This window comes from Gavialis gangeticus, unplaced genomic scaffold, assembly GCF_001723915.1.
Source record: "Gavialis gangeticus isolate Ggan-Ray unplaced genomic scaffold, GavGan_comp1, whole genome shotgun sequence".
NCBI classification, from domain to species: Eukaryota; Metazoa; Chordata; order Crocodylia; family Gavialidae; genus Gavialis; species Gavialis gangeticus.
In genome coordinates, this window is record NW_017728994.1 from 31,568,821 (window position 1) to 31,580,509 (window position 11,689).

The window sequence follows — 11,689 nt, forward strand, 5'->3', positions numbered from 1 at the left end:
TCATGGTAGCCCCAGGTAACATAACAATTCTTTTGAAAAAATTATTGCTGGTATTTTGTGCGTCCACAACATCTGGTGGTAATGAGTTCCATATTTTAGTTACATGCTGTGTGAAATAACTTCCTTGTGTTAGTTTAGATTTCATACCTACTATTTTCATTTTATGATCCCTGGTTCTTGTATTGTGAGAGAGAATTTCATAAACATTAGGGCTGGAAGGGACCTCAGAAGATCATCGAGTCCAGCCCCCTGCCCCAAGGGCAGGAAGTCAGCTAGGGTCATAGGATCCCAAAATAATAAATCCCTAATTACTTTCTCTTCACCATTTAGTATTTTGTAAACCCTTACCATGTCTCCTGTGTCTCTTTTCTAAACTGACTAGGACTTTAGTCTTCCTTTACATGGAAGCCCCTCCATACCACTAATCATCCTTGCAACTCTTTTCTGTACATTCTCTAGTTCTTCTATATTCTTTTTGAGGTGTGGGGACCAAAACTGGGCACAGTATTTAAGGTGTGGATGCACCATGGATTTATAAAGGGGCATAATAACACTTTCCATTTTGTTTACAATTCCTTTCTTAATAATTCCTAACATTTTGTTTGCCTTTCCGATGGCTGCTGAGAACTGAGCTGATGTTTTTAATGAACTGTACGCAATAACTCCCAGAGCTCAACCAGTTTCCTGCTTCAGCTCCCTGCCACCTGTGGCCCTTTTACCAAGGGAGCTGGGACTGCAACTCCTCCTAGCACTAAAACAATATTTCTAAATTACTTATTTTAGGAAGTTTTTGAATTCATGTCCAATAGGATCACAGGAAACTAGGGCAGGAAGGGACCTCATAAGGCCATCCATCCCTCTGTTCAAGACAGGACTGTCCCTGACTAAACCATCCCAGCCAAGCATCTGCCCAACCTGCTCTAGAAAATTTTCAAGGATGAAGGCTGTACAATTTCTCTACGTAGGCTTTTCCAATACTTGACAATCCTCAGAGAGAATTCCTCCTAATCTCCAACCTAAATTGCCTCTGCTGCAGTTTGAGACAATTGCTCCTAGTCCTGTCCCATAGAGACACAGAGAAAAGCTCATCTCCATCCTCTCTACAATCGCCCTTCAGGTACTTGTTATCAAATCACCACTCAATATTCTCTTCTCCAGCCTAAGTAGCTCCAATTCTTTCAGCCTTTCGTCATAAATCTTGCCTCCCAGGCCACTAATCATTATTGTAACCCTGCACTGGACTCTTTCCAATCTATCCACATCCTTCTTCAAGTGTGAGGCCCAAAACTAGATGCAGTAAGACCTCATCAGTGCTGAATACAGTGGAAGAATAATTTCCCTTGATTCACGAGTGACACTGCTTGACAGAACCCTGGATGCTGTTGTCTTTTTTTTTTTTTTTTTACTACAACACAAGCACACTGTTGGCTCATTCAGCTTCTGGTGCACTGTAAACCCCAGGTCCTTCTCTGCAGTACTGCAGCCAAACCATTCATTTCCAGTCTGTATTTGTGCATGCTCCATCCCAATGAAGGACTTTGCACTTGCCTTTACTGAATCTACTTTGAATGATTAGAGACCATTTTTCCAGTCTATCCAAATCATTCTGGATCCTAGCCTTGCCCTCCAGAATGTCTGCTTTGTGCCATTCACAAAACTGCTCATCATGCACTCAATCCTATCATCCAGATCATTAATGAAGATGTTGTATTGTACTGGGGGAACCCCACTGGATACTTCCTGCAACATCCACAATGAACCATTGATGACTACTTGTTGAGCATGATGACCCAATCAGTTATAATTTCATGTTACAGTATAGTTGTCTATCCCATATTTCCTTAGTTTGTTAATGGGAATATCATGAGAGACAGTGTCAAAATCCTGCCAAAGTCAAAGCATATGACATCTACTGCTCTCCCCACATTCATCAAAGCCTGTCACCTTATCATAGTAAGGAAATCAGGTTGGTCAGGCATGACTTGCTTTTGCAAATACATGATGGCTATTTCTGATCACCTTGTTATCCTCTACGTGCTTCACAATGGATTCCTTGATGACCTGTTCCATAATCTTTCCAGGTATCGAAATCAGGCTGACTGGTCTGTAGTTTCCTGGATCTTCCTTCTTCCGTTTCTTAAAGAGAGGGCACTGTATTTGCCCATTTCTGGTCATCCAGGGCCTCACCTGACCTCTGTGAGTTCTCAAACAGGATAGCTAATGGCTCTAAAATCAGCCAATTCCTTCAGTACCCTAGGATGCATCCTGTCTGGCCTTGTTGACTTGAAAGCATCTAGTTTCTCTAAGTAACCTGTTTTTTAAGTAACCTACGTAAACTGTTCTGCCATTACTTTAAGCCAGAGGTTTTCAACCTTTTTGGATCACTGTACCCCCAGTGGGTGGACGCAGAGCAGGGGGGGTTGGGGTGTGGCGGCGCACGGCTGAATGTGGAGTGGCGGCAGCCGCCGCACGCGAGCTTCCCCCGCCCCCCCACATCCGGCCAGGGGGGCAGCACCTGCACATATCCCTGGTTAACAACTTCTGCTCTAAGCTGTATGGCTCCTTCCCTATCTTTGCTGCCAAATGCACTTGTCACATGATAGCTGTCCCTATTTGTGAAGACTAAAGTAAAAAAGGCATTACTGTATTTACCTGACTCCAAGACAATTTCAGATTTAAGACGATCCTCCAATAATTAGATTCTAGACAAGGACAATTATACATTTGTTATAATTTTTCCATATCTAGAATCTAATTATTGGAAGGTCATCTTAAATTTGTCTCCTACACGTGCTACTGGGCAGGAAAACAGCAGCAGGGTGCAGGCAATGGGGAAAGCAGAAGCAAGGCAGCAGGCACTGGGGGGGGGCAGGGAGCAGCGGTAAGGAGCAAGAGGTGGGGAAAGCAGGTGCAGAAGGGGAGAAAAGCAGAGGGAGGGGGCTGGCATGGAGAAGCAGGATGAGGGAGCAGGTATCCTGCTCCCTTGGTAAATACCACCCCACCACTTACCTCCTCCTGCTTTTGCTACTTTCTCCACTGATCTGAGCACAGGTGAAGTCCCAGAGCTGCTCCCACCCCATGCTGCAGGAAACAGCTGTTCCTGGAACCCAGCTCTGTACCGCACCATGCAGATTTCTCCTTCCCTGACAGTCAGCAGGGGAGAGAGGGGAGGGGGGAAGAGGGAGGGAGCAGGGCAGAGAAGAAGAAATCTGTGTGGTGCAGGGTGGGCTCCAGGGCTCCCCCCTGCCTGCCACAGCAAAGTTCTACCACTCCAGCTAGGGGCTGTGAGGAGCTGCTGTGCAGGGAAGCCCAGCTGGCTGGAAACCAAAGCAGCATCATGCAGACTCCGCCTTCCCTCCCTGGCTCCCTGCCAGCAAGGGAGGGGATGGGGGAAGGAGAGCCAGACAAGGAGAAGCATTGTTGCTGTTTGCTGCTGATTCTCTCCCTGCCCCAGCTGGGCTCCCTGGCACAGCTGCTTCTCCCAGCTGCGATAGTCTGTTCTAAGAGGCAGCTCTGTTTTCCCCATAATACATGGGAGAAAAACCCCTCATCTTGGAGTTTAGCAAATACAGTAAATACTTCAGCCTTCTCTGCATCCCAAACACGCTACAAGAATTTACTAGATAGCTTGTGCGCTGCTGTGTTTCCTTCCCACCAGATGCCCTGGTAATTAAAGTCCTCTTTGAGAACCACGTGCTATGATTTGGAACTTCTGTCAATTGTTTAAAGACACCCTCTTTGACCTCCTCCTTCTGGTTTGGTAGCCTGTACCAGATGTCCACCATGACATCCCCCTGGCTGCTCTCCCCTCTGACCTTTACCAGATGCTTTCAACATGCCTACCTTCTACTTCCTACTGCATCTCAGAACACGTGTACTTCACTTGTATATATAGGGCAACATCTCTCCTTTTTTGCCCCATCTATCCTTTCTGAACAAGCTATACTCATCCATAACTACTCCAGTCATGTGAACTATCCCAAGACATCTCTAATCTCAACTGTTTCAGAATTCTTTGATTGTACTAGGATCTCCAGTTCTTCCTGTTTGTTCTCCATGCTTCTTATATTAGTATATAAACACTTACAGTAAATTGCTCCCCTCTGGGAATGTCTACACAGGCTATCAATGCATTTTAGGATTATTGTGCAGTAAAATACTGCACAGTAAGCCTTCCTCAGGAGCACATCTACACATGTACACTGTTGAGAGCAGATTTGCTCCTGCCCTGTTTTGTCCCCCTGCAGCAGCCAAGGGCAGCTCCAGGCCCCTCGGGGTGCTAGCCCAGGGGTTGGCAAGGGGTACAGGGCCAGAAGGGCTCTCCTAGCCCTGTGGCACATTGGGTTCCCAGCACCAGCCTGCCTCAGAGAAGCTCTCTGTGGTGTGGACCTGGGAACTCTGGATAGTGCATGGGGGCTGGAGGTCCTAGCTCCGCACTGTACAGAGCTGCCTTGGAGAGCAAGCAGGGTCTGGGTATCCAGCCTCTGCCCGCTCTCTAGAGCTCCCAGCTCAATGCTAGGAGCAGGGAGCCAGGACCAGGGACAGAGAGCTCCCTGTCCCCTGTGATCCCCTGCTGCTTAGGGTGACTGGGAGGAAATTTACTCCTGGTCAGTGTCTACAAGTGTGCTACTGTGCAGTAACTAGAATGCAGTTAATCTAGTACCTTTATTTACAGGTACTAGCTGACTGCACAGTAGCCTAATTTACTATGCAGTAAATTGTCCCACACATGTAGACTGTGACAATTTACTGCGCAGTAGATTAGTCTATGGTGCACTGAAACACCTCATGTAGATGCACCCTCTAAGGCTTATTCAACTACACTCCAATTTAGTTATCTGCGTTCAAGATTAACTTTGCAGAATATTCCCAAGATCTATGAATTAGGCAATAATGTACAGAATTTCAGGTAGACTCCCAATTCTATTTGGCAGTTCTCTTACATAACTATTAGAATGGACCATTAGTCAAACGAGACACAGAGAGTCAGAGGGAGCTTTTCAGTTTGTTAGGAGCCAAAGATGCCATTTCTGGGGTTCTAATTTTCCCCCTTTTTGTTCTTGCATAACATTAATATCATCAGCTAATCTAATTCTACATCAGTTTAAAGATGTTCTCTTAACAGTAGTGTGTCTATCGTGCACAATCTTTACAAAACTAAGTGGTAAAGAGTATCCATTAAGAGGTAGCTTCTCATCCTTCTCTGACTGTCCACTGCAACCCCCAATGGCAGGAGTGGTCATTGAGGCTGTTAACTGTTGCTGGTAACACTGACATCGCCTCAGATGTCTTTCAGGTGTATCCCCTACAATTTCTCTAAAAACTCAAAGCTAGTCAAGGGCTAAGATACTGAGGACCTTCCTGGATCTACATTTGATATTTTAGATAAAATACCTTTTTGGGAGGGAAAACTATAGGTAGAGGAGACAAATTTAGAAGGCTGTCACGTAGAGTTCTGGTCATCTAATGAAGGACAACTGGACAGAGAGAAAAATCAAAACTCAAGTAGTTTTCCCACATATTTACACACTGATATATTTTCAACCCTCCTTTGACAGTCAAGATGCAATATTTGTGGATAAAAAAGAAAGAAAATGTTTCATATAGAGATGTTCATCCATTTCTTTTTTGATACAGCCACTCAGACTCATTTATAATCCAATACCAAAAATAAAGCAGGAAAAAAATCAAGTTATGGCTGATCACAGGGTTATTATTATTATTATTTTTAGCATTTTTTGGAAAATTTCATAATTCCATTAAAACTAGGAAGGTGCATGGGAGAGGGACCCTGTAACAGGGAGCCTTATTGGGGCTGATTTTTCCTATGCCCTGCCTGCTTCTGGGCCAACTGCCTGCTTTCCTTCCTGCCATGCCTTGTTGTTAATTAATTGAAGATGTTAATTAGGCAGGAGGCTGCCTATTTTTTTGCCCTGATGCCAGGGGGCACTATCTGCGGCTCCGTACCTTCCCTACACCGCAGCCCATGCCTCGCAGATGGCATCCGCTGATGTTTATCTTGCCGGCCCCACACTGGGCCCCAGACTTCTCTGAGCAGGGTCCCTCCAAGATCCTTCCATTTCGGCGGCCTAACCCGCCTTCATTCAGGCTATCTAGCCCCTGAAACTATTTTCCCCTCTCGGGTGTGGTCCCCCTGGAACCTTTGGCTATACAGGCCCTGGCCTCACCTCCTAGGTCAGTCGGAAACCCCAGGCCCTCTTAGCTCTGGACGTCCTTCGCAGTGGGCCCCTGGCCCTTTTGACCATTCTGGTCCTGGCCTCAGCATTGACCAGTTGAGGGTACTCTCTCTATGAGATCTGAGTCTCTAGCCCCACTCTCTCCCCTGGCGTCTGCCCTCTGGGCCCTAGTAGGTGACCCAACCGGTTGTGGGAGCTGGGGTTAAGGCGCCCTGACCCACCCTTCACCGGGTCATTTCCTGGGGCCTCCCACACCACTGAGAGCCCCACCAGGCCACCCACTCCTGGCAGGGGGCAGTTTTAGGTCATGCCCAGGACCAGGAGCCTCCTAACTATCCCCTACAGCTCCTCCCTCACCTCCAGGATGATACCAGCAGCCTTGCAGCCAGGCAACGTTGCTGCCTGGCCAGCTAGCAGGAAACTGAACTATTTATATAGACAGCCAGTGTAAAAATGGCTGCTGCAATCAAGCACCTGCTGGCTGCTTGGTTCTGGTCTTAAAGTGGCGGGCACAAACAGTGCCCTGCCACAGACCCCTTTAGTTCTAACAGTAAGTTAGTGACGTTTTCTTTTAGCTGTTTAATTCCTTCTGTTTGAGAAATGCAGTTTTCAGTTCAAGTGTTCATGTGTGCTTTGTTGCCTCAGTTAAATTTCCTACAAGGTAAAGGCAAAATGTATTTGTTTTGATGGGAAATAGTTTAAACACAATTTTCTTGTTCTTCCCGTGATAGATTTAGGGGCCATATAACACAAATCAAAAGAAATTATGCCACCATTAAGCAATGCTATTGCTTTGTTTCCCCAAGTTTAGTTGGTCTGACCAAAAAAATTCCCCAACCCCTCCAACTTTCATACTTGAGATGATAAACAGAAAGTGCCGACTGCAATTTTAGGAGACTGGAACATTAAATGGTTAAATACGATATAATAAAAGGTGGTTGCTAACAAGCAGTGTTGACTTACACCAGGGCCACATGTGACCCTTGAAGACAATGGCTGATTTTTTTGGAAAGTGCAACCAAAGCAGTATATTTACCAACCTGTTTCAATTGTTTGTTCATAATAGTTTTTCCACTGATGATGAATTCTTAGATAAGTTCTCCACACACACATTTCTTCTGTATTATTCCTCTCATTGTGTTCGCTTGATTACACTTAAAGCCCAACTCGTATCAGCAAAAACCGCTCAACTGTAGTGGCATAGGGTGGAAACCATGACAGCAGAGTCTGCACAGTCTTACTGAACCTCATTTCTTACAATGTAGCAACAATTCAAAATTAGGAAAAACTCTCTCAGTTCTCTCAAACAGTTGTTGCTGTGTGATTAGCCAAACTGAAAAAATACTCTAACTTGGAAAAGTCTTCATGTGATCATTTAAAATTGCTTGTTATACACTTAGCATACCTGCATTCATAGCTGCTTGCCAATCCTGTTTTCTTGCCACAGAGAAAGCAGTGCTTTGCTGTTTTCTTTTTTGTTTGAATTGAGCCAGTCACTGGTGGGAGATGGGTGGTTTCACCTGCTTCCAAAAGGTAAGACAGATAGTAAAGACATTTTAGTTACTTTGCTGTTGAACCCTTGAATTTCAAAAGATGCTATTCAACTAGTCACGGAGCCAGAAACATTCTGCACTTATGTATAACCTTTCAAGAGGAAATTCCTGTCTATTCTACAATCAAGCTGCAAAAGGATCCTTGTAAATGGTGGTAGAATGTGGGACTTGGCAAAGACAGAGGTTAAGCAACTGGCCTGGAGGCAATCAATTCCCACTGCTCTTACCTGTTACGCTATGTGTTTTTATTTAGCAGATAGAAAAAAAGAGTGCTGATGAGTGATCTTCCAAGATCAATGGGCCATTAGTATGTACCTAGTACATGACACTAGTATTTAGCAACCAGCTAACTCTAGTGTTTGCCCTTGAAGTATCACAACACAACAGGTGTCAGCCTATTATTATGCTAAACTCCAGAAGGTTACTGCCACATTGTGAAACAAGGAAAAGTAGATGATATGTTCTTGGAGGGCAGGACAAAGCCCTCACTTCCCTTTCACAAGGGTTTCATAGATTGTAAGGCTGGAAGGAACCTGGGAAGATCATCGGGTCCAGCTCCCTGCACCAAGCAGGAAAGATAACTGGGCTTCAGGTGGCCCCAGCAAGGTGACTGTCTAGTCTCCTCTTGGAAGATTTCCAGGGTAGGTGATTGCACCACCTCTGGAGGGAGCTTATTCCACTGTCTGCACACCCTGACTGTGAAGAAGTTTTTCCTAATGTTGAGCCTGAATCGATTTTCTAGGAGTTTGTGGCCATTACTCCTGGTTTTCCCCTCAGGTGCCCTGATAAACAGTTGCTCATCAAGTCCTTAATGTACTCCCCTCATGTAGTGGTAAGCTGCTACCAGCTCCCCTCTCGGCCTTCTTTTCCTCAGGCTGAAGAGTCCCAGATCTCTCAACCTTTCCTTGTATGGCTTGCTGTAAGACTGATCATATGGGTGGCTCTTCTTTGGACTTTCACAAGCTTGTCCAAGTCCTTGTTAAAGTGTGGTGCTCAGAACTGGATGCAGTACTCCAGCTGCGGTCTCATAAGTGCTGAGTGGAAGGATCACCTCCTTGCTTTGCTGGAGATACATCGATTGATCCATGCCACAGTATTATTTGTCCTACTGGTTACAGCATTGCACTGCCAGCTCATATTAATACTGTGGTCTATTATTACCCCCAGGTCCCTGTCATTTGTGGTGCTAGTCAGTTTGGTGCTGCCAAGCCTGTAGGTATGTTGGGGGTTGCTCGTCCCAAGGTGGAGCACTTTACATTTCTCAACACTGAACTTCATCAGGTTCCTATCCACCCAACTTACTAGCCTGTCTACGTCCACCTGTAACTGTAGCCTATCTTTAAGCGTGACCACGCTTCCCCATAACTTGGGTGTTGTCCACAAACTTGGTCAGTTGGATATCAAAGACTTTAATTGGCAATGTGTCTATGCAAACCTATTGTACAATACTATATGGAAAACAAGGGCTACATGGACAAAGGCTGTAGGCTGGATGAATGGACTGTAAGGCAGATAAAAAACTGGCTACAGCATCGGGTTCAGGGCGTAGTAATCAATGTCTACTTGGCAGTAGATGTCTTGGCTCAATGTCTACTTGGCAGCCGGTATCAAGTGGAGTGCTCCAGGAGTTGGTCCTGGGGCTGGATTTGTTCAATGTCTTCATCAATGACCTGGAAGATGGCATAGAGTGCACCTTCAGCAAGTTTGCTGATGATACCAAGCTGTGGGGAGTAGTAGATATGCTGGAAGGTAGGGCTAGGATTTAGAGTGACCTTGACAAATTGAAGGATTGGAAAAGGGATCTCATGTGGTTCAACAAGGACAAGTGCAAAGTCCTGCCCTTAGTATGGAACAATCCCATGCCTCGGTACAGGCTGAGGGGTGACTGGCTGGGCAGTAGCTCTGCAGAAAAGGACTTGGGGGTTACAGTAGACAAGAAGCTGAATATGAGCCAACAGTGTGCCCTTGTTGCCAAGAAGGCTAATGGCATACTGGGCTGCATTGGTAGAAGCGCTGCCAGCAGGTCAAGGGAAGTGATTATTCCCTTCTATTCTGCACTGGTGAGGCCCCATCTGGAGTACTGTGTTCAGTTTTGGGCACCCCACTACAGAAAGGACATGGACAAATTGGAGACGGTTCAGCAGAAATGGTGAGGGGGGCTGCAGGACATGACTTATGAGGAAAGACCAAGGGAACCAGGCTTATTTAGTCTAGAGAAGAGAAGACTTTGAGGAGACTTAATAGCAGCTTTTGACTACCTGAGGGGGGTCTGAAAGAGGATGGAGCTAGACTGTTCTCAGTAGTGGCAGATGACAGAACAAGTAGCAATGGTCTCAAGTTGCAGCAAGGGAAGTTTAGGTTAGATATTAGGAAGAATTTTCTTAATAGGAGGGTACTAAAACACTGGAACAGGTTACCCAGAGAGATGGGGGAATCTCCATCCTTAGAGGTTTTTAAGACCCAGCTGGACAAAGCTTTGGCTGGGATGATCTAGTTGGGGATGGTCCTGCTTTGAGTAGGGTGCTGGACTAGATAACCTCCTGAGGTCCCTTCCAACCCTAATTTTCTATGCTTTTGTGCTCTACCAGAAGAAGAAAATACCAACCTTCCACAAAAGATTATAGGATTTACTCATTGCCATAGAGAAATCTCTATTCTCCAGGTATAACAAGTTGATCAGTGTATGTGTACACACACACGTATGCACGCACACAAAATCATAGGGTTGGATGGGACCTCAAGAGTTATCTTGCTCAATCTACTGCATGGATATAGAAACGATATTCTAGATCATTTGTTCTCAACATTTTTGAACTCCCAACCCACAGCCCTCCACCCCCCCAGTACCCCTCATTCCACACCCCCAACCTCCTACCCCCCCACCCCTGCTGCTGCTCCTCTCAGGCCACCTGTGCTGCCCCCCAACTTCCCCTCTGGCAGCAGGAAGAGGTGAAGGCAACATGGTCCCCTCTCCCCCCTGGTCAGTTATTGTGCTGCTAGTGGTGTGGCTGGTGAGGGGGTCCCGGCTGTGGCAATGAGTCTCACTGCCCCATTCTGCCCTCCCGCACCGGGTCCTGCCTGCTGGGCTGTAGAGGCAGCTCCTGCCCGTACTCGTCTGACCAGGTTGCAGCTCCGTGCCCACTGTGGGTGCAGAAATCTGTGAAGGAAGGCATCCCCACCCCTTCACACATTATCCATGCCACAACCCCTCAAGACATAACTGCAGGGAGCTGTGGGAGCAGCAGGATACAGATGGGTGGGTGGTGCCGCATGAGAAGGTGCACTCCAAGAGGTCACCAGGCTTCTGCACTGACACTATTGCGCAGCGAGCCACCTGTCCCTGCAACTCACACAGCACCAGGCTCAGCCAGCAAAAGCCCAGCATGAAGTGCCTTGCCCAAGCCCCTCACTTGGAAGCAGCTGGCACCCAACTGCTGCTCTCCCACCTTCTCGTCTCTCAGGCATGAAACCTGGATATCAAAGACTGAAAGCTGCTCATGGCCCCCCAAGGAGCCATGGACCCCCAGTTGAAAACCACTGTTCTAGATTGAAAACTCCTGATCATTTTTAACAAGTGTACCCTCCTGCCTCAGTTTCAGCTCATGTACCCCTTTATATTTTTGTCTTGTTTTTAAGGCAGCGGTGGGGGAGGTGGGGGGCAGATCAAGGACCCCATGGTGAGGGACGGAGTAGGGCTGGGGCTGCACAGCTGGGATGGAGCGCCGGCTCATGCCACTGCACAAACCCCAGCAGAGGTCCAGGGGGCACGTGCCCCCCAGATGTGTGTATGGGGCGGAGGCAGCTACTGTTGCAGGCTGGACTCAGCACCTGCTGCCACTGCCTCAAGAGTCGTGCGACACTATGTGCCTGCTGCTGTCAGGCAGGCAGGGGACAGACATACACGTATGCAGATGCAGAGGCGCACCTCCCCCCAACAGG

General features: G+C 46.9%; 1 protein-coding gene across 6 annotated transcripts in view; it reads right to left on the minus strand.

The window, feature by feature from the left end:
* Nucleotides 1-11,689, minus strand: part of ZFAND4 (zinc finger AN1-type containing 4) — a 110,942-nt gene that overhangs the window by 6,471 nt on the left and 92,782 nt on the right. For 4 of the 6 annotated variants that reach the window (XM_019502531.1, XM_019502528.1, XM_019502530.1 and 1 more), the window contains exon 9: nucleotides 7,603-7,720. In XM_019502531.1, the coding sequence (XP_019358076.1) occupies nucleotides 7,603-7,720 (118 nt within the window). The remainder of the gene's footprint in view (nucleotides 1-7,602; nucleotides 7,721-11,689) is intronic. The other 2 variants (XM_019502532.1, XM_019502529.1) reach the window with 1 other exon arrangement.